Source organism: Orbicella franksi, chromosome 12 (genome assembly GCF_964199315.1).
Source record: "Orbicella franksi chromosome 12, jaOrbFran1.1, whole genome shotgun sequence".
Taxonomy (NCBI): Eukaryota; Metazoa; Cnidaria; class Anthozoa; order Scleractinia; family Merulinidae; genus Orbicella; species Orbicella franksi.
In genome coordinates this window covers 5,458,762-5,481,128 of record NC_138156.1, presented here as the reverse complement: position 1 = coordinate 5,481,128, position 22,367 = coordinate 5,458,762, and the positions used below count along the sequence as shown (strand labels likewise).

The following is a 22,367-nucleotide window of genomic DNA, read 5'->3' as shown; positions in this document are numbered from 1 at the left end:
GTAATCCAAATTTTCAATAGCTTTTGTCTTTATCTTGTCCGGCTCAATTTCTGGCTCCAATCGTATCCGTACAAGAAAAAATCTTTAGATATCTTAGCCATGAGCAAAGACGTTTTCATAAGGCTTTTTCGTTCATTCGATTTCGTTGATGCATTAAATTTTTGCCCATCGCACTATCAAACTGAAATGATCCAAACCGCGGGTCTTTTTTTTTTTTATAGAAAGCGATACATCTGGAAGCCTTATCCAGAGTGGACTTTGGATAGAAATGGAGCTCTATCGTGTTTGTTTGGACGATAGGCGATGAGGCTTAAGTGTGGATGGCGCCTAAGGCTGTTTACTGCTGTTGCGTGCAATTAATGACGTTCTTCAAACAAATATCGGCCCTCCAGCTAGTCGCAAGCACGTACTAGCCTTGCAAAACGTGAATTTAGGCATATGACTAGAAGCATTTAAGACAAAACGACTCGTAAAACGGCGAAGGCATGACCAAAACCCCATCGATCCCGGGCAACAAAAACAAGGGATTATAAACCAGCTTAAGCTCTCTCGTTGAAAATCGTGCACGCTTCGGGTCTATCTCGAGTGGACATCTACAGTTACAAGGTGTGAAATTGGGCGTGTCCAGTGCAAACACATGATAAACCACTGATTTCAAAATGAAAACTCTGAATTCAAAAGCACGTCCATCCGAAAACCAAAACCAGTGTGTGTATTTTATGGGACCATGTGGCTTACCTTTAAACCGAATGCACTCTCTTTATCTCTGAAGACGTGCTCAAGAACAAGGCGTGTACAACAACAGAGGTTCGTGACAAAAATACGCCGCTAGCACACCCAAATGAAAACCCCATTGATCTCGTGTCAGAAAATAACAGGAGATTTATTTAGAAATCTGTAGACACTTTTACAAGGCGATAAACCAACAAAACAAGTTGTCTTTAATATAAATGGTGGCACGCACTCGGGGAAAACTTAAATTGAATCATGACCATGACAGAATTGAGCAAATCGCACAACCGGGGTGCATCAACCCATCTCGAAAAACTAGAGACCACTATGAAGCTTTTAATGCTCTTTTGGAATTATCAAAACTGCATTATTTTTGTTTATCTTTCACACCATATTAAGTAAGAAAATCGCTATGTTCTCTGACCTTTGAGTCTTGAAGGGTGCACGAAAGTATTTCAGTAACAAGACAGGTTGTTGCAGCGCCCAAAACCATGAGTATGAGACATTGTAAGATTATAAGCGTCAACTTTAGTTCTGGCTAAATAGCCCTCATAAAATGACTTAAAACTTAGAAAACACCACGAGACTTTATGCATTGTCAAAACATCAAAAAGCACCCTTTTAACCTTTGTAAAACGTAAATCTTGGAATTGATTATGACAGATAAAAGAGAAAACAATTAGCCAACAACTGTTGACTTTGTTTCGCTTGGGCTCTTGACTTTCACATTTTAAATTGTTATTGGAACTATAATCAAACCCTCAAGAAAGGAAGGTCTCGCGCAAAAAATGTTAAAGGCGTCACGTACGGTTTGAGCGGAATTAGAAAGCTAATATTAGAAACAGGAAATGCGAACAACAGTTTTTACACGCGCGGCCAAGGTCAGGCCGATTTGATTGTGGCCGGGAGACATTGCACTATAATACATGGTTGTTGACAATACCTTTCCTGCGGTTTTGAAACAGTAAAAGAATAGAAAATTCCAACCCGGGTCAGTTGAAAACTAGGGGACCACCGGATCGCGTTGAAAACGTCCAGTGCTCTTGTACTAAGTTCTAGTCGCCGCTGCCTGCTCCAGCCAAAAGTCTCGGAATCGCGCCAATCACGCACACAGAGAATGAAACATCCGTCTCCTGAATGCTTAGCTAATATTTAGTAATCAAACATTTTACATCACGTAGAGCCAGAATTTGCCTATTACACCTTTGCAGTCTTACAATGAAATTTCACCATCGCGGTGGAACAAACGGCACTGAATACCGTGTTTTTAAATTTTCTTCTGATGAATGAAAACATTTAATGCTTCGGTATCGTTAGGGCTTGTGTCTCGAGATACTCACTGGGAATATGAATTTCAGAGAACAGCGTCAACTGGTTTAGTATTTCTCAGTAGCATATTTATCGGTCGACAGTAAAGGAGGATCCCACTTACTCCTTAAGGGGAAGTCCTTAGATTACTAGTTACTGCGGTGAAGATTACGAGCACAGCAGTAAGCTTGTATACTCTTGGTCGAGCCCCCAGAGGGAAGACATGAGCGCGAGCGGGTACGAGTCGAGGGAAACTAAGAGCCGTTAATAGAACCTTGTACTTGAAGTGAATAAAGTGCGCCACCTCAAGTAACTTTCATTTGCATGATATTTACAGCGAAATTAATAGGATAATCTATGAAAATCTGTACCTCTCTAACGTTTAAGTTTGCTGGTGTGAGGGAGCCAAGACTTTTACAAGGACTGACTTTTTTGGCTTATTTAACTTAGGAACTCGGCAATTCGAGAGTCATGCGTGTATGGAATTTGACATAATTAATTTAAGCCATTTTGAAGAGAAGTTCTTCGTCGTTTCAAGACAAATATGTTGCAATAGCCTCTGGAAATTCGCAAACGAGTAAGAGCGGATTGGTGTCGATACTGGGCGGGGCTGGTGCATGATAACTACTGAAACAATATAATGTAAAGACCGCGTACTAATTGTTGTCTGATATTATCCCAGGTTCCGGCTTTGTCATGTACCACTCAAACATCTAACAGTATCTGCGCATATCGGTAATCAGTTGGACAAGATTCCAGGAATGAGAGACGTTTCCGTATCTGGGTTAAGCATACAACGACATTGATTACGGTTAGAGACAGTCTCTAGAGTAAAGGAAGTGAATACACGACTCACCGACGGAGAGCCTTATCTATACATAGCTAAGGTGCACGTAAACGTTGCACGCACACACTTTCTGAGAAAACGCAATGACGTTTGTTACGTAATGTTTCCACAGCGCTGGCCTCGCTGAGAACTGTACGAGCGCGTTGGTAGAGCGGTGCGAGGGTGAAAGAACGACCTGGGAAATTGTCTAAGGAACAGATAATAAGCGTTTCTTTGTCAAGCTGGCTCGAGCTTATGGCCGTGTTCTCCAGTTAATGGCGTTGCTGTCTGGATATTGAGTTCGTGTCAGTCCAAACATGCAACTGATCGTGCGATCTTGACCTAACTCTCATTTGTGCGACCAACTCGATTATTCTTATTTTCCTTTGTGTCTCGTGAGCTAAGTGGCTTGATTTTATTATGTGTACTTGGCACTAACCTAGCAATCTTTGGAGCTTCAGGGGTGCTTTTTGAGAGTTAAACCACCATTCAATATAACATTATAAGTCAGTAAATCCGCGCGATCTAGTCAATAACGCGAGCGTGCATATCGACAACTTAAGAGCCCAGCGCAAAAGGTGCATAGCATAAACCAAGACGCTTAAAGATTTTTTGCCCTGTTAGTCGTCATCAGTCATCACGCCTGTTTATGTTACACCTTAAAGCAAATCCCTTGCAAAAATCATCTACAAAACCGGGCTAAAGGTGTCGTAGAGATGGTGGGTGGTCCTTCCTCCGTTATTTCACAAGACAATACATGATTTCCCCGATGTACTCAAGATCTTAGTAGATCCTCAACAAATTTCGTTGATTTTTCACACATGTATTCACTGTTTCTCAGACCTGACTTTAGAAATATGTAGCACACCACTTCAGACCTGACTCAGTCAAATATTTTCACTCTCCTAATCACAAATAATCTCAGACCAAAGGAGCAAATCTAAAACCGTATTTTAGATTAAGGAACCACACCCTCTGGTCTACTGCAAACAGTTATTTGTTAGTTTAGGAGTTTTGACATTTACTGGTCAAAATGAAAACATCGTGCTTAAAAGTGAAGAAGAACAGAGGCTCAAATCATCTCCTTGGCGCCTGAGTTCACCTTTGGTCATTTAATTAGCACGTTCTACAAGGAGATAATTCAGTTATCCAATTAACGACGAAAGATTAATCAGTCACGAAAAAGGATCAAACAAAGAAAGAAGTCAGTCTTTACGACCCTGAAGGCCCTATTAAGAGAATAAAGACCTCGTGTAAAGTTCACTCTCGGCCAACTGATTCTATTAGCACGTTCTAAATGGAGATTAGTTGGTTATGCGGATAAGGATGGAGGCATTTCAACAGTCACGAAACTCAACTCGATACTATACAGATTGAAAGAAAAAAGAAAAGACAGTCTCGAAGGGGAATGACTCTAAAGGACTAATAAAAGGAAAAGGTGGTTTCAGGTACCCGAGACAACCTTCCTCTCGAATGCATCTCTATTAGCGTTTACATAGGAAGAACGTGGTCAATATCAGGGTTGACCCTTGGTGATTATTTACAACCCCTATTAGATATTTTACCTGTTTCTTTGAGTTTCCTCCGCTCATTCAATCACGGTGGGCTTTACCCAGACCATTTTTTTTCTTTTAATTCATTAGTTAAAACCGAAAATTTGGGCATTATAATGGCACTCAGAAAGTGGTCCCGCCCGCCAGAACAACCCTATCTCCCTAGATGAGTTGTCTCGGCTTCCAAGACACTGACAGCTCAAAAGGAAAGTCATATAAAGGGTTCGCTGACTTCTTAAACGAAACAATGAAAAGCCAACTCACTCATTGTACCTCGGGGTAGGGTTGTCTAGGGTACATAGATTGGGCCTCAATGATAACAGAAGGGAAAAAAGCATTCTTGTTCATAAAGGCAAGTTTATATCATAGAGATTAGATCGTCATCTTAAGAAAAAATCATCCCTAATACGTTGTTTGTGTAGAAAATAATCGACCCGACTTTAATTTGTCAGGTCTCTTTTCTTTGAGGTCTCTCTCTAATCAATAAGGCCCTAAGTTCTAGATCCTTCCTTCTTGAAGCGAATTCCACCAAGCATACATAAGAATTACATGAAACACATTATGTATTTCCGTTATACACGTGGAAAAAAAACCCAACTATCTTTCGTACATATGTAGCCTGTTTTGTTTCATTCAACCTGGTTGGTTGTCGTGAACCATGACAATGAGCCTTTGTATGTAGTAGACTAGGCAGGGGAGAAAAGTAAAGTTCACCTCCACAGGCCAAATCCATAAGTCGAGACTAAACACCTCAACTTGTCAATCTGCAATGTTACGTAATTTAACTAATTACAATACTCGTAAGTAGTAATTATTATACGTGCAAATCACCCATTTAACCAAAACCATCCTCTAGCAATGGGCCTCTAAAGCGAACATACGGAGGCAAATGTTCTACTGCTTGTTCAGTTAGGATTTGATTCAACGGCGCACCGTTAACACAAGTTTAAGATGGTAGATGATGAAAGGTAAAGTTGAGAGTTTCAGTCAATAATCTTCCGCTCTAGTTGTCACTCTCCCACGCCGATAAGGGCGGAGCTCCGTCAAGAATTGTTCATCCAAGGCCAATGTCATCGTAATCTTGTGAACTGTGCATGCATCCCTTTAAGCTGAAACGGTAGTGGTTAATGTAAAAGAATAATATTGATCGTGACGGTCCACAAGGGGCTAAAAATAAGAATGCAAATTCTTTGCTAGACCCATTGACTATTTTCTAGAAACCTCTGAACTACATGGTTTAAAATTCTTTGCTCTCAACTGGAGCTACAACGAGCGCGTGCAACATGCGGAATCTGCAATCCATCAGATTTAGAACACTTTAGATACGATCTAATAAACTGCAACAGCAAATAAACATACGCAGCAATCCTTGGCTGCCAAAAGAGAAATTTGAACTCCAAGAAGAAGGGTGCTGATATTATTTAAATATTGGACAATATTGCAATTTAATCAAGTAGACTTCTCACAACGGGACTTCTTTTATATTATGGCTACTGTCGCATTTATGCCATTCAGGTAACGAAAAAAAACGCAACCTTTGTATCGTCACTGAAACAACAATGTGGGCATCTGGCTAGATGGACTATGAACGAACTAAACATCCAGTTTTTTTCTTATTACTCTGACATTTTTTCCCACAACATCTAGCGAGTTAGCAAATTCCGCAAGAAGTTCCAACCATGTTACTTTTACCTCCTGCTTAAGTAAGGAATGCAAGGTTAATTGAAAACTGCAGCCTGCTCTAGGTCAAGAAGATCTAAGAAACTTTCTGGATAGGCTGCTTCTGACATAAGCTCGTCTCCTTCACGAACACCGATGAGACTCTCATACCTGGTCTCAAGTGACCAGCTTCTAGTTGCCAATTCTCAGTTTCCAATAACAGAGACATGACGTGAAAGCTTTACTGTTTGTTTCAAATAATTATCGAACGGATGCAGTCAAGTGCCTAAAGTTGTATTATCAAAATTAATAACGGGACAAAAGAAAGCGCCGGTTTCCTGTTTGGCTGACTAAAAAAACTAAAGGAACAATATAGTTTTTCAAAGAAAGAACGGAAAACCCTGGAGGACACATTTTAATTGTTTTTGAATGCTAATATCAAGGCCAAGGCCAAATTTATCAGAACTCGACTGTCTGACGTAGCTTACCCTCTTTGTCGGTTGACAAGTCAGTAAATAAATCGCCTGAACTAGCATGACGTGAACAATCCAGAATCAAATTAAATCAAAATGTCATTACTTTGTTTTCTCTCGCATGCATTTTTTTACGATAAAGATAAATTGGTAGACTGAGGTTTTTAAGAATTGCCCAAAGTACTGTGAATAGACCCAACTGAGCCTTTTATGGAATCTGCAGAGATCGAAATCAATGTAATCTTCTGGTCCCAATCTGCTATCAGAGATGCTAGTGAGTCATTACTTAGTCAAAGTTCAGGACTGCCAAAATGCTCCTCATGCTTCTTTCACTTTGTAGAAGGCGGAAAACGCATCTAAGATGACTTCCTTTGGACCTGAAGTTTCACTAGATGATTCGTCTTTCAGGAATGCTAAAAATGGCCCACCTACCCAAATGCCATGGTTCCATATCGCCCATGGCGAACTGCAGTGATTGAATTAACTCCAGCGGGTTTTATCGAATTCTAATATTTTTTCCTCGTCTTTCTGGCTCTCTTGGAAGAATAGCTTATAATTCCTACTGCTGTTTATCCAATTATTTCACAATAATTGAAAGTTGCCCTTGACCGTCACGGTAGATTCATGGCGAAATAACAAACAACTTCTAAGGTTGCACACACGTGGTCTTGCCGCAAAGCTCTAAACTCATCACAATCCCCCTCTTCTAAATATGAGATAATGTTTATCTGCTTTATTTGATGGGTAACATTAGAAGCAATGGACGAAGACTTCAAACTACCTTTTTTCTAGTCGAATACATCGCTATATGTTGGAATCAGTATAAACTACATTGCGTTTGAGCAAACGGCTCTAGTGTAGAAAGGGCTGCGCCGACAAATTCCGAGAACCACTGAACTCAACTTTCGTTCAGATGAAGAAGTCTAGAGAAACTCGAGCGCAATAAATTGAAAAGTTTTGGCTCAATGCAACAGCATCAAAACGATAGCACAAATATTCGTTTCTTCCAAAGAAATAAAGTATGTATGTATTCAATCTTTGACATTGCTAAAAATGTGTTCAAAATCAAGAGCTTTAGCAGCCTAAGTGCAGACACGTATGCAAAAATGAAAAATTCGAAGAAACTTCTGCTGTCACCTATAAACGGAATTAAATTAGTCGTTGGATGATTATTCCCTCAATTCAGTTGTGCGCATTTTATGTCTATGCTGAAAACTTAATCAACTTACATATGCATTTTCATTGCAAGTCTTTAATTAAGCACTAGATAGGATACAATTTATTTGTTTATCTAAAAAATTCTTTTCTGACTCAAGTCTCATGACGCAAATGTTGTATGTGCTTAGTCATGTATTGATGTTATGTCGAGAAACTGAATACTCTTCTTAATACAAAGGGCTTAAACCATCAGGCGTGAAAGAAAAACAGCGCCCCATAAAGTGATATGCTAAAGAATCAATTCTTCAAATCTGCCCCGACGTCCTTACACGCTGTGCTGGTTCTTGAAAGACTAGCTTTTCTTAGGCTTTTTACTTAATTGGGTGTTGATTGGGCTACACACTGTATATTGCGAAAATCAAAATATATAGTCGACAGTGTCAAACACGTTACCACTTGCAAAATTGTCTGGGATTTTATGCCAAACGACCTGATCGCGGCATTTCAGTCTGGAGTTTGGAAAACGGAATGTTCGTGAGCGGTTAAGAAATATTATGATAAAGGTTACTAAACCAGGCGTAGAGCTATTAACTGAGATTGCTCCTCATTCCAGTTAGGTGGTTTAAAAGCTGGAGTTCGAGACCGGCATCATCACGAAAACATACCGTCTGCGACACAGCAGAGACCCCACACAACACGATCTCGCGTACACAACGATGCCCTTGCAAGTTTCATCTAGAATTTTCATATTACCTTACCTCGCATCCTGCAGATAAAAGTTCGGGAAAAATAGGTCATTCGATTTACGTGCATAAACCCACTTTCGACTGACGTGCAAGATTTCCAAGAGATAGTCAAGAACAGACCTGCAATGGCTTGCTATGAAAAAAAGTCACAGTCCAGCTTCATGCCCTCATTTGTTTTATTAAATATTTGAAGATTGTAACTGATTGTCATTGAATTCGATACCATTTGTGATAGATATATTATATCGTGCCTTTTTTCTTAGAAGCACACTTCAGTAGCAAACGTTACCACAAGTTTCACATCCCGTACAGTGGTCAGCTTAAAAAAGCACTTCTGCGTTTGGCAATAACGTTTCTTAGGTTGAAAGTTTTTTTCTTTTTTTTTTTTCTCGCCAAAGTTTCAATTTCGTTAAGGTTATCTTCGCTTAGCATATTATAAGCTGTGTCGTCCCAGTTAGTCAAGCACTTGTAAATCATCTCACGGCAACTAAATGAATGAAGACTTAGATCGTGCTTCTGTGATATTTAAAATGAAAGTCCGATGCAATGCAGCAATTCTTTCACGATAAAATTCAGCTTGAAAAAACTACGACAAGGTGCAGCACTGTGCTGTATAGATATAACGGGCAGCACTGATGGCGTGACATATACTGCTACGAACACCCCTGGGAAAATTAATTGATTCGCTTATACAAACAAAAATCACCTCGTGTTACATTACTGCACTAAGGGTGCAGATCGTTGAGTAAGAAATATGCAAGCAGACTATGAACTATAAAACGTGTCACTGAGAATAGAATAGTCATGGAAAATCTACTGAAACAAGGAAACATTCCTTGTACCTATCACTTATGTGTCACTGGATATAGAAGTTTCATATCAAACTTGGTCATGCATGCTTCATAGCTCAAACTAGGCCTCAAAACAATGACTCAGCAATCTCTATCTCAGTTTCTCAATCTTGTTAACGTTCTTTAAACAGAAGCGTACAATGTATGACAACATTTTAACGCAGCAGTCGCTGACTGGTTAATCATCATTGCGAATGAACAACGTGAACAAAAATGCCAGTCCCTACTCTTACTTGTATCGGCGTTTGCCAGCCTGTGTCAGTGTTGATGCATTGCAAACTCCAAGTTCACCGCACAGCATCGACATGGATCGAATACGGCTTAGGTCGAACAGTCAGACCGAACTTGTCTTCAATCGGGTCCTCGGTTCCATTGCGAAGCTTGAGGTGCTGCACCAATGTGCCAATCACCAGGAATATGACCGATTTGGCAAAGCCCTCTCCGGGACATTTTCTGTCTCCTGCAGAAAACGCCAGAAAACACGGTGACCTTAAAACGTTCTGTCTGTTTTCATCCATGAAACGATATGGATTGAATTTGTAAGGCTCGTCAAAATACTGAGGATCTCGAGAACAAGCCCATAGGTTTACAAACACGATGGTTCCTTTGGGCAGTAGGTAACCAGCTACGCTGGTATCTCGGGTTGTGCAGTGGGGTAAGGCAAATGGCAGGAAGCTGCTCATTCGTAATACTTCAAGAACAGTGGCTTCCAACAGTGGAAGTTTGTTCCTATCGTCGAGAGACAGCGGCGAATCTCCTTTCACACGTTCTATTTCTCTCCGCAGGTTGGCTTGCACATCCCGGTGCGACACAAGGTACGCCACGGCCCACCGAAGGGCGGTGGATAATTTTTCGTATCCCCCGCCGAAACAATCAGCTGTTATGTTAATCAAAGTTTCGTCGTCAAAGTGGTTTGAGTCTGCACTCGCTGGGTCTTCTTGAAATTGTTCGTTTCCGAAATTTAATGCCGCTTTATCTTTCACCGCCTTATCCAGTGCCTCGTTAAAAGTAATTACCCGCCTGGAAGATGAGTCGTCCAAGGTGTTCACCTCAGAATCATTCTTGATCATGAAGTAAACTTTCTTGACATAGTCTGTAAGTTCGGCAACAGATTTGTCAAGTTTTTGCACTTGTTTCTTGAATACCACCTTCATCCACGGCATAAAATCTACGCTATTTCCCACTGCACTGCTTTCAATGAAATCAGTTGAACCGTCCATCATTAACTGGGCCTTCTTGGCACAAGCGTGTCGCAGCTTGTCTCCGAAAAACAAACTAAACTGCAGACTGCAGACCATGAGTTTTAGCAGATGAGTGGGATCGAAATGGCTCTCTTCCGAATTTAGGAAGCTCTTGATTAACACGTGTGTCTCTCTGAGGACTATTTTTGAGAAGTGCTTGGCATTGTCAAGAATGGCTCGCATGGCCAGTTCCGTCGCTCGCTTGTTCTTGAAGTATTTTGGACCAAACACGGGCCACGCAACTGTTCTATCACCCCGGCTAGAAGAGATGAAACTGTGCAAAGGTGGTCGAGATGAGAAGTCGGATCCATTCCTAAGCAGGGCCTCTTTCACGGTGTCGATATCATTAAGAATGACGACTTCTCGACTTCCAAGCCTCATGGAAAACACTCTTCCGTATTGTTCGGCGAGCTTTGTGACGTTCTTGTGAGGAGCTGAACCGAAGAGAAATATATTCCCAATAACGGGAACACTCCATGGCCCAGGAGGCTTTCTCGTGTCTGACGGAGTGGCATTTCTTGAAAACAGCAAAAGAACCACGAGAGCAAGGGCAATGATCAAAACGGAATGTTCCGCAAAGGCGTCTACGACGTAAGCCCCATACATGTTGACAATTCAATATAGGCTCTTCAGAACTCTCTGAAAACGATCAGATTGTCCAAGGTCGTCTCCCACAACTCTTTATTTATACGGAATATTGACTGAGGTGTTGCACGCTCCAAGCAGTGCTTGAGAGGTTCTGGTTGTGGGCACGTAAGCCGTTTTATAGTTGCCTGTGAGCTGATTCAGTGGGAGGTGACGGACAAACAAACCTGATGCTTGTTCAGTCTTTGTTTTGCACGTTGGGTTCAAGGTTGACTCGCTTCAATGATTTTGACAAACAGAATCCGGACTATTATGTTTTTTCAGCACGGGTCAAAAAGCTGTCTGATCGGTCACATACGAGAAAACAGGAACAAGTATCGGAACACCGGATCAGATAAGGCACGTTACTGAACGTGCGACGGAAGACTTTCTTTCTCAAATGAGATCAAAGTCGTAATTCTCTGTACAATATTCAATAAACTGCCAAATACACAGGTGAAGATTAATAGAGAGAAAAAAGTGTTTCGTCAATGAAAATATGCTTTTAGTTTTTAATGAAATGCTGGGGTAATCAGTAGAAATTGATATCTCAAGTTTAAAACAGAATGGCTTATGACACAATCATCAAAGCCGATTTTTCGGTGTTTACATTACAATAGTCGATTTTAATAGAAAAGCGGGATTACCTGCTCCTTCAGCCGTTCTTAACCGAACAAGAAAAAGACTCAAGTCCTTATTTTATCCTTGAAATGTCCTTACAACGACGCATCTTCCGACAGCGAACTGTTCTCAAGGAAGAGAGCTCTTCCGTCTAAGCTGATGCCGGGTCAGACAATAGCGCTGTCATTTCGGTGTCGCCTAAATTCTTTAATCGTTCAGCAAGTAATTCCCTATTCCATAATGCGGTTAAAATATGCGGAATGAACTGATCTGATCGATTTATTTTAGCTCGGTCAACTTGTTAACATCTGACAGCTTAGGGTCTAGTTACAACGAGTCCGTAGAGTCCATTCCAATATTTCCAAAAATCGATTGAGTCATTTAGCGTCGGTGGGAAATGATTGATAGACAATCAAAGTACCATGAACCAAAAGGAGTGGCGTATCGCTACTACGATTATGTTGCGGTTTTAAACCATTAAATGCATGTAACTGTTTGTGTACGCTCTGTCGGGTTGTTTAAATCGAGTTCGCGCGAACAGGCCATTTACCTCTACACCCTTGCGTGCCTACTTTGCTCAGAGTATCACAATGACCTTTTCACAGCGTTCAGGAATTATGGATGCGGATCTTTACCGGTATTGAATTTTACCTCATTTGTCGATAACACGTTCTAAATGGCATTATTGGCTTAGGGATGTGAATCAATTTTACGATTACAAGCTAAGCTATAGAAAGCGTCCCTGCCGCGTGCGCACTCTTTCATTAAAAGACACAAGTGTTTGCGCGCAAAAAGGTACTGAAAGTTCCGTACCAGTGTTTGAATAGGCGTTCAGCCGAAGCCAATCGTAGCGACCGAGACGTAATAAACACTGATTAAATCTCATCGTTGCCGTACACAGCATTCAAAACACGAAAAACATTCGCACCATCCTTTTTCGTTACATAAGAAATTGCTCCCAATGTAACATGTCTCACATATACAACATTGAGCTTTCGCTTAATGTATGCAGATGCTACAGCATCGAGCAACAATCTTGCAGAGCAGTAATTCCAGCCTAAGGCCAGAGAAACAATTGTGACTACCTTCATTTGTCTACAAACATCTTCCTCTCGACGGCCTAAATTAGTGTTTTTGTTGACCTAATCTTAAACGAAAGCAAACGACATCATGCAGGTGGAATCGAGCATCTAGAAATAACAAAAGATTGACAAGTTGAACAAGTACGTCAGTATAGAATAAATTCGTCTCATAATAGGAAAAACTCACGGAAACCCGTCGACCCCCAGTAAGAAACTTCAAACGCGCCGCCGGGTCAAGGACCAGTTAAACACTTTATACGAGTTACACGATAGATACAATTCTGGATGCATGACTAAAGTTTCAATTGTCAAAACTGCTCCATTGGAAAGCACATGCACGTTAATCGGCCACAGCACTATTTCGTACTATGAGTATGAAGCAGTCATATCCATTGGCAATCTTTGCATAAGAAACCATTGTGGCGCAGAAAGCTGTAGTGGATTTGTTTTTACTGACAAGACCGTACGTAGTACGTAAGAAATATTGGTCTCACTCTTTTTTTCTCAGGTTTATGGACGATGCCGAAGTCGTGTTCCATCGTAGACGAGGCCAATATTCCTAAATACGAACCGAAGAAGCTAATATATTAAATAAAGTTTGTTTGATAATGGCTCTTTTTAACTACGCCAATAAATAAACACAGCTCTATTCTGGGCAAAGGTGAGTGACAAATTAAGTTAGGTACGTCAGATGGATTTTTGGGGTGCTCAGGGAACCAATCAGAATGCTTATTTTTATTCATACGTTGTCACTGCATCGGGCCAAGTGGTCCATACGGTCGAAGCTAATACCGGTTTCTCTGGCATGAAGCGACTAGGCACAGCTCTACTCCCCCCTGGATGGGATGCTAGTCCATCGCAGGGTTACGCCCAGCATTAAATTCCCCAGCACCCATTTATACACCTGGGTGGAGAGAGGAACTGTGAGAATGAAATGTCTCCGGCCAGGGTTCGAACACGGACAGCTCGATTCAGAGTCCAGCGTGCTAACTATTAGGCCTCACCCTTCTGTTCATCATAGACCGGTATTAGAGCTCTATTAGACCTGCGGTATTAAAACTGCAGGTTCGGTCCCCACTGACAACGCACGTGCGCACTTGTCGGTGTGAGCACGTTACATCAGATCTCCTTGACGAAAACAGAATTCAATTTGTTTGGGCTAATTGCGTCTCGATTATTATACATTGGCTAACAGTTACTGAGTAGGTAGTATTGTTGCTCAAGCGTGCACATGGCCCAGGAAAAAATACTAAACTATATTGGTTTAGTCACGGTGTACTTCCTGCATGGGCTCCGGATCAAGCATTCCTGGCACGGACCGTGCTTTGGTCATGTGTTATGTTCATAGGCAAGACACTCTCTCCATCCAGACATTTTGATTGCTGGAAATAATCCTAAATTCCTCTCCGAGCACTAACCCTGAGGAAGGAAAAGGAATCCACCTCGACACAACGCAAAGAAAAATTAACCTTTTGACCAGGGTGGCGAAGGGTGGGATTCCAGCACCCGTCTGGCGACGAACCTCCGCAGTCAAAAGAACAACAGTGATGTAACCCTGGGGTCAAAAGATTTTTTTAATTTCACTTGCATGTAATCCATTTTAGTGACAGAAAGCGATAGCTTTTGATTGGCAACAGTGTCGCACAGTCTTCGTTTATTTCCACCAGGATTTGTCTCTTGTACTCTGCCTCCATCCGTACTGCAGATGTTTACGCGCCCATTTACTGTTTCAATAGAGGATAAGCACTCTGAAATAGGGCTGATAGCTATAGTGCTCAGTCTATAATGAAAGCTGAGACAGGACTTTGACTTTACATATCAATTCTTTAAATGTCCTCCTCAAAATTAAACGTCCGATCCATGCTGATCTGTATAAACAAATTGATCTACACGTTGGCTTTCGCGGTAAATGGGATCTGGTAGTATCTTTCCCTAGAAAAGGTTGAAATTCTGGATAAGCCGTAACACCATGTAGTGCATTCTCAAAGATTTACAAACACAATTTGAAACCAGTATCTCTATGTAGCCTTCTTTCAGCCATATTACGACAGAGTACCGTGTGCACACACACAAAAACAGAAAGCGGAATACCCCCCACCCCTTCTCTCTCTCCCAGGACCATAGTAAATAGGGATTTGACGTCATAACATGAACGAAAGAAACATTCACATGATAACTGATTCGATGTCCAGTTTGAGAAATTATCTCTAATACGTTTTAGGTTCGATCTTTATCTCAAGAAAGGTTGAAAATAATACGAGAATTACTAAGGTCAAGGCCAGCAGCTAAATGGAGAGGACGACTCAAGCTTGACGAACACATGACGTGAGCATGACGCATGTTTGACAGATCTATGACGTCATGACGGATGCATGACGCATGCATTTGCAGATGTCGAGCATTTTTTCTCAGCTAAAGAATATGGAGATACTTTTATATACTTTGCAACAATTTGCGATAACGTCGGGTTATTTTCATTACCATACATTGTATTCTCTATTGATCTCTTTTCTGGGAGGCTAAATGTATAGATAAAGTACCCTTTGGAGATTTCGGTTACTATAGGAATACCACGCCGCACCGGTGTCAAATATCTTATTTGCGAGCAAAAGATTGAGTATGAAATAATGACTTCGGTCTTTTTGCGACAAAATTAGATTGAATACAAAAAAAAAAGCATAGAAGTTGTGGAGGATGCATTTAAAGAATATTTGAAGGAGAAAATGAGAGAAAAAAATGAGAGAAAGAAACGATCAATAATCAAGAATAAAAGAATCAAGTCTTCCTCAAGTCGGTGTGCTCCATAAATTGATTTTCTCACAGCTCAACATTTCAAGTTTGATCAAGACTTCCTTTGAAAAATGCAATAAAATACGTAATTTGGTGTTTTGTGATATAGAATGAACAAGGTCTTGATAAGAGTTATAAGGTGATAACACTTACCTTGTTAATCATAAAAATTACAATTTCCTCGATCGTGATTGGTTTAAAAAATCTCTTATTTTCCACTAATTCACTTGCCAAGTTGTTATCGGACAGCTTGTTATTGGACAGTTTGTTATCGGACAGTTCAGTAAGCCAATCACATTCAAAGTTGTAGTTTAAATCAACCAATTACAACCTTGGTTTCAACTTACGCCTCTTTTGTCAGTCTTTTAATGCAAATTTCCCCTTTCTTTCATAATTTGGCTATTCTTCTTTTCTCAGAAATTGTAATTTTTTTTATGATTAATTGGTGATAAGACTGAGTGGAGTCCAATTCGGTCTGTGATCATACTCGTGATAAACAAGTCGAACTTCCGCCGCGCGGTCGTCCGATTTTGTTATCACTCGCATGATTACAGACCGAATTGGACTCCACTCAGTCCTATTACCATTACTTATACTGGGTTCCATAAAACGCATTATATATACACAGCTTCCCGCCTCAGTAGTCCTATTACCCGTTAATTGGACTGTGCGTGAAACTATGTGCAGTGTTATGTTTAACAATTAGATTATGAGCTCGAAATTTGTATAAAAATCTACTAGTCGTTAAAAAGCTGTAACTAAATCCTCTTCATAGACGCAAAGAAGCAGCCGCCATTTTGAAAACAACCTCAAACTGCTAGGCTGATCAACATCTACAGCAGAATAGATAGTGTTTAGCGTAGCCAATAAGAGGAAGGCATTCGTGACAGGACGCTAGAAGATTTATACTAAAACTGGACAGTGAATTAAAGGTATTTTAAGCTAGTAATATATATTTAAACTGGGAACAAGAGATACGATGCTCCGAAAAATCTCATTCATTCACGATTAATCCCATTGATGCAACTATCCAACTATCTCCCAAATTAGAAGAAACACGGCACCATGCACGCATGATACCGGTTTCGCCCCATGGCGAGTTCGCCCCGACCGAGTTCGCCCCCACTATAAAATTTCTATTTCGAGTACGCCCCAAAATTTTGTGTTCGTATTTGTGTTCGTATTTACGTAGTTGCTCGAAGAACCATTTCAGTCCGTGTATACTTGATAAGCTTAGATGATGATTGTTTACTTGTTGCAGCCGGGGTGCGCATAGCAACAAAGTCAAACGGTTACCGGTCACCTCGCCACCACTAGGGAGTCTCACCACTAACGAGTCGTTGAGTCGATGTGTGGGCGAACTCGGTGGGAGAGAACTTGCCATGGGGCGAAACCGGCAGCTACCCCGTGGCCAATAAAATTTGTAACATGTGTTGGAACTAAAAGTATATCCTTATCCAAGAGAGAAATAATTGGATGTAAGAAAAAAAAAATACTCTGACCACTAAATTGGGCTTGGCCTTGGCCTTGGCTGTGGTAGTCACCACGGAGTTTTCTCATCCAATTATATTTCTAAATCAATCACAGCTTATTGTGTTATCGTCTGGTTTAATTAAGGGATGAAGCGCGGGCACAATAACATATCTTCGGAGAATTAACTAGCACCCTGCAGTTCATATTAGGATCAGCGTAGCGCAATGAAGAGACGTCATTTTGCTAAGCGACACCAGTGACAAAAGACCGGAGACAGACTACGACCAAGACCAAGAACGAAAATTTATTCCATAGACTAAAGTTGGACAACAGGGTTACAAATAAGATATATATCGACCGGACAGATATCTAAATCGACTGACCGAGAAGTGATGTTGAACTAAAAATGAGACATGGCCATGCCATCCTTTTTCTAACATCACGAAAAAAAGAGCCTGAAGAATTCAAGTTATGAAAATTTGATATAGACTGCTTGGACCTGTGTGACTGGTCATGGTTAGCAGACCTCGCTTAACTTAGTTTGCTTAATTGTTATACTCCACCTCTTCTTTTTAACGCAAAATCAAGTGAAACTGCAGCACTCTTAAGCAGTTATTTGGTGTAAGAGAGAAAGGCAAAGCAAGTCGTCTCCTCTCTACGCGCGTGTTTCGCGCATAACACGTGAGTGACTTAGGCGTTCCTCACGCACTTTCTGAATCTCGTGATCTCCATGACTGCCACATGGTCTAGCTACAGGTCAGATCACTCATTAGCTGGAAACCAGGAGAAAAGTTTACAAACCGAATGAAGCACCAACCCTCAGCTTGTTACATCTGCTACTTTGTCCTGAAAACTTTCCAGGCCTTTCTCAGCCACGATACGTGAGATCTTCCTTGTATTAGAGCGAAACTTGTCCCGAATGAGAAGTTGCTTTTGAACTGATGAATCTTCGGCGCTAAGAAAAGAAAATTTAAAACAACACATTAGATGCAAATTTGGCACTGGTCAACACTACGTTTTCGTGGGGAAAGACTACTGAAAGATGGAGACCACACAAGCTTAAACTGTCTAAACTTGTTCCAGGTTTGTCGCATCTGATTGGCTGAGGAGAATATTAGCCTCTCTCTGATACGTTAAGGGTTGCGGCACAAGTTCCTCGATCAGCTATTGGCGCGGCTCAGAGTTCAGAGTCAAGCGCACGAGGTTTGATTCTCTCTGACCGCTCGCTCTAAACCACGCGCGATAATAGCTTCGCAGCTATCCTCTCGCGCCACGCTCCTATATTTAATAGACTCGCGCGTTTTGCAATTGCAATTATTCGCCAGTTGCCTTAGTGGATAGGAATTTAACAATGTATCCCTTCGCTCTTGAAATCAAAACGATCACCCTACAAGGAAGGCTACCTAAAATTAATAGCGAAGCTGCAATAGGTCCCTTGTACAACCGCCTTCTTCAGTTCTCGAAAAATGAAAATCAATTCAACGACAGATTACCTTTCCAGAAGTTCAACGCAAGCTGTGTGTCCATAAATCTGAGCTACTCTCTTTGGCGTATCCCCAGAGTTATCTGCGATAATAACAGGGGCCTGGTGATCAACCAAAACTTTGAGCACATTCAAGCGCCCAGTCTCCGCCGCGCAGTGAGCTGGTGTCCAGCCTCCCACCATGCGCGCGGTAGGATCAGCGCCGTATTCCAAGAGAAGCTTCACACACTTCCCATGACCTGAATGGATTAAATATACAGAAGTCAAATTTAAAAGTATTTTTTCCCTAAAATTTTCGTTTAACTTGTGCGTATTCAGTTTCGTTTCGAATACATTACTGACCGATTACAATAGTTTGGACCAGTTAAACCAACAAAGTAAATTTTTAACAACCATGAGAGTTTGGAAGATGTCACCCATACAAAGTTACCATGCATGTGAGAAAACATTTGAAAGATAAGATACACAGATACACAGCAGTTTAAAACATCGTTAAGTTCCGAAAGCCATCACCGGAAAGTAGCAGCTTAAAATCGTCGATTAAAAAAGTGATTTTATATTTTACCTGCGAATCTCGCGGTACCCTAAAGTCATTTACTTTGTTTATTACTGTCAAAGCTATCACGAAACTGAATCTAGGACACATCGATAAATTCGAGATAAAATTGAAAAAATTAGCCGTCGTGGTTCACGTTCTCCAGACAACGCAGAATTTGGTCATTTCACGTTGTTAGGGACCTTACGCATATACGACGGCGACGGCGAGGACGACGCCTAGTAAAAAATGTGTTTCTATTTTACTTTGGAATTTCGCATTTATTTGGAACTGTCCAGTGTGTCTGTCGGTATTAAAACTTGCCCCTGCTGAATATGCTACGAATGCGTTCAATTCCAAATAGAAATATGAAAAATTAGCCGTTATGGTCACGTTCTCCAAACGCAGAATTGGGTCATTTCACGTTGTTGTTTTGCAGAGGACGGCAAAGAAATGTACCAAGAATTATAACGCACGTACACAGCCATTGTTTTGCTCATTAAACCTTTTGTTTAGTGACGTTCTCGTTGCCGTCGCCGTCGTGTTTTGCGTAAGGTCCCTGTTGTTTTGCAGAGGACGGCAAAGAAATGTACCAAGAATTATAACGCACATGCACAGCCATTGTTCTCCTCATTAAACCTTTTGTTTAGCGACGTTGTCGTTGCCGTTGCCGTCGTGGTTTTCTTGAACTCCTTATTTTCGACGGTACAACATGTCAATAACAAAGCCATGCGAACAAAACCGACGGGTGATCGGAGAACTTCGGAGAATAACGAAGAGTGAGATTTGCGCAACCGGTTTCCGATTGCATCAGACTCCTTTCAGGATTTACTCGTCAGGGCCGGGTTGTTCAAAGCCCGATTAAGCTAACCCAGGATTAGCGAGAATTTTAATTTGAGTTTTGTAACTTTTCGGTGAGGTTTTATGTTTATACTGTATGTGCTTCAGTTTTGAGTTTGGCTAAGCTCAAACTACACAAAATGTAAGCAGTAAAAAATTTATGCAAGAAAAATAAATACTTCGGTTAACTTTTAATCATGGGTTAGCGTTAACCGGCTTTCGAATAACCCGGCCCAGATCGTTGATGCCTATGTTTGAACATTCTTCGGATTGACGAAGTTTTGTACGTGAAATTCGGTAATTTAGGCCGGTTTAAAACCACCGGAATAATATAACGGGTCAGACGCGTAACTTGATTCACTTAGGCTTTGCAGTAGAGCGGCAAAAAGACGATTAATCAAAGATTTCAATTACTCTGAAAAACCGGCCGGGAATACCCAAAACATGTTACAAGCATTTGGCCACACACTACAAAATCAACCCCTGAAACGTTATACCTCAGTGACAACCCTGGCTTGACGTATGTCCAAGTTCTCGGTAGAGCAAAATATTCATTGTGTTGAAGAATTTTCCGGGTTCAATTTCGTTTACCTCTGTGCGCTGCCCAATGTATCGCTGCCCTGTCTCCCCACTCTTCATCTCTTGAATTAACATCAATCTTTCCTCCTCTGATGAAACTTCCCAGCTCTTCGAGCGTTGTGTCATCTCCTAGCGCGCAAGTCTCGTGGAGTAGCAGGTCATGGCTGCTACTAAACATTGATTTAGCGGGCGGCTTATCTTGATTTGTCATGTCCACCGAAACGAACAAGACTCTGACGAAGGAGCTATAATTTGTTCATCTACACAATTTCAGTTTGTTTTCGAGTGTCACCGCTACTCGCGAGTAAACAAGTTAAATTTACATCTATTTGGCCAACATGTCTCGGGTGCAGGTAGTTTTGTTTGATTTTTGAGAGCTGGTATTGTTTAACGAGAGTGGAGCTGTAGCTCATTGTGGCGAACACCTCTCAAGGGACAATATACATAATAACTTGTATTGGTTAAGTAGTTTTCGCTTGAATTCTTTTCTTATATACGTACAATCCTAAAACGTAACCATTAGAGCAAGACAAAGATTTTAACGCCACGATTTAAGAAATTCACACAACCCACTGCTTTAAAACGTCAAACCGTCTGTCAACCTCATCGATAATAATCGAATTGTAAAGTCTTCGAATGTTTTTTCTGTCTTCCTCGAGCTAATTTGAGACTCCGCAAGAAGGCAAAGTGTGGACTAGAGTGTGATATCGAGCGAAACGGTTAACGCTACTTGGAGCAGCTTTCAGTCTTTCATCATAATATCGTTGATGCGAAGTAATCTTGACTTTTATTATATCTCTCAGTTATTACGCGCGCTGTGATTGGTCAATTTAGCGAGCCGTACTCTACTGTACGGCCCGCTAAAATTTAAAGCTGTTTTTGTTGCCATAATGTTTCGTGATTTATCACCAAGTGTTCTCAACTTTTATAGCAAGTAAAAGTTTAAAACTTTCTTTTACTTAAAATTGTTTTTCTAAAATGTGCTAACAACTTAAAAACGATTTCAAATTGACTCGTTTTGTTTTCGACGTTCTTCAGAAATTTGAAGTCGTTTCGCGTGAATAGACTGATCGTTCCCGAACTCGTCAGACGCACATCGAAGATATAATTAATACCTTACTAACCTCGTCCTCTCGGTCCGTACTGTAAGTTACGGATCCTCCTTTTTCCCCGTCGATTTATGGCCCGCGCGCTTTGGCCATAAATCGAAGGGGAAAAAACTCGCGATCGGTCCGTAACTTAAAGTACGGACCTGGAATTCGGTTAGTAAGAGGTATATATAGAGTGGAACTCCGTCTTATGGTCACCTCGTTATTACGGCTACTTGTTTGTCCGGTGAAACGCCGATAGAGTTACTTATAAGAAAACTCCATTAATGAGGCCACCTTGTTAATATATACGGCCAACGGCAACATTCTGAAATCCCAACATGTATAATCCGTCATCCTTTACATCTGTTTAGAAGTGGAATTGTGATATATCTTTTAAGATGTCACTGAATCTAGATCAGTCATGAAATTTGACCCTGCCCCATTAATACAGCCAAATTTTCATGGCACGTCGGTGACCGTATTAACGGGGTTCAACTATAGTAACAAATGGAGAGGGGTGGACTGAGGGGATGGGAAGAGAAGCCTATACAGGCTAAGCAAATCATGAATATCTCGTCCCCAGGTGTGAAACACGTGGGTCGAGCGCTGTTCTATTCAAATGCGTGAATTTGATGGAGCCTGGGAACAAAGCAGACACAATGGACTAAAAATCACTTAAATTACAAAGAATGACAAATTCTC

The 22,367-nt window shown here is 41.0% G+C and overlaps 2 protein-coding genes across 4 annotated transcripts in view; both read right to left on the bottom strand.

The window, feature by feature from the left end:
- Window positions 1–1,516: 1,516 nt before the first annotated feature.
- On the bottom strand, window positions 1,517–11,510 carry LOC145462604 (cytochrome P450 1A1-like). Its single transcript, XM_081446171.1, has 2 exons — window positions 6,984–11,510; window positions 1,517–5,528 (listed from the first exon to the last, which is right to left on the bottom strand). Exon 1 carries the CDS (start codon window positions 11,151–11,153, stop codon window positions 9,594–9,596), a length of 1,560 nt encoding a protein of 519 aa, XP_081302297.1. The 5' UTR covers window positions 11,154–11,510; the 3' UTR covers window positions 1,517–5,528; window positions 6,984–9,593.
- Window positions 11,511–11,654: 144 nt separating this feature from the next.
- Window positions 11,655–22,367, bottom strand: part of LOC145462605 (ankyrin repeat domain-containing protein 66-like) — a 14,983-nt gene continuing 4,270 nt past the window's right edge. The window contains exons 1-3 of one of the 3 annotated variants that reach the window (XM_081446172.1): window positions 20,587–21,767; window positions 18,631–18,859; window positions 11,655–18,092 (exon numbers count right to left, since the gene is read on the bottom strand). In XM_081446172.1, coding sequence (XP_081302298.1) covers window positions 17,957–18,092; window positions 18,631–18,859; window positions 20,587–20,785 — 564 coding nt within the window. In that variant the 5' untranslated portion in view covers window positions 20,786–21,767 and the 3' untranslated portion in view covers window positions 11,655–17,956. Of the gene's footprint in view, window positions 18,093–18,630; window positions 18,860–20,586; window positions 21,768–22,367 lie in introns of those variants that run through there. The other 2 variants (XM_081446174.1, XM_081446173.1) reach the window with 2 other exon arrangements.

Excerpts from the sequence above, each read along its gene's own strand:
- LOC145462604 (XM_081446171.1), bottom strand. The coding sequence starts at position 11,153 with ATGTATGGGGCTTACGTCGTAGACGCCTTTGCGGAACATTCCGTTTTG.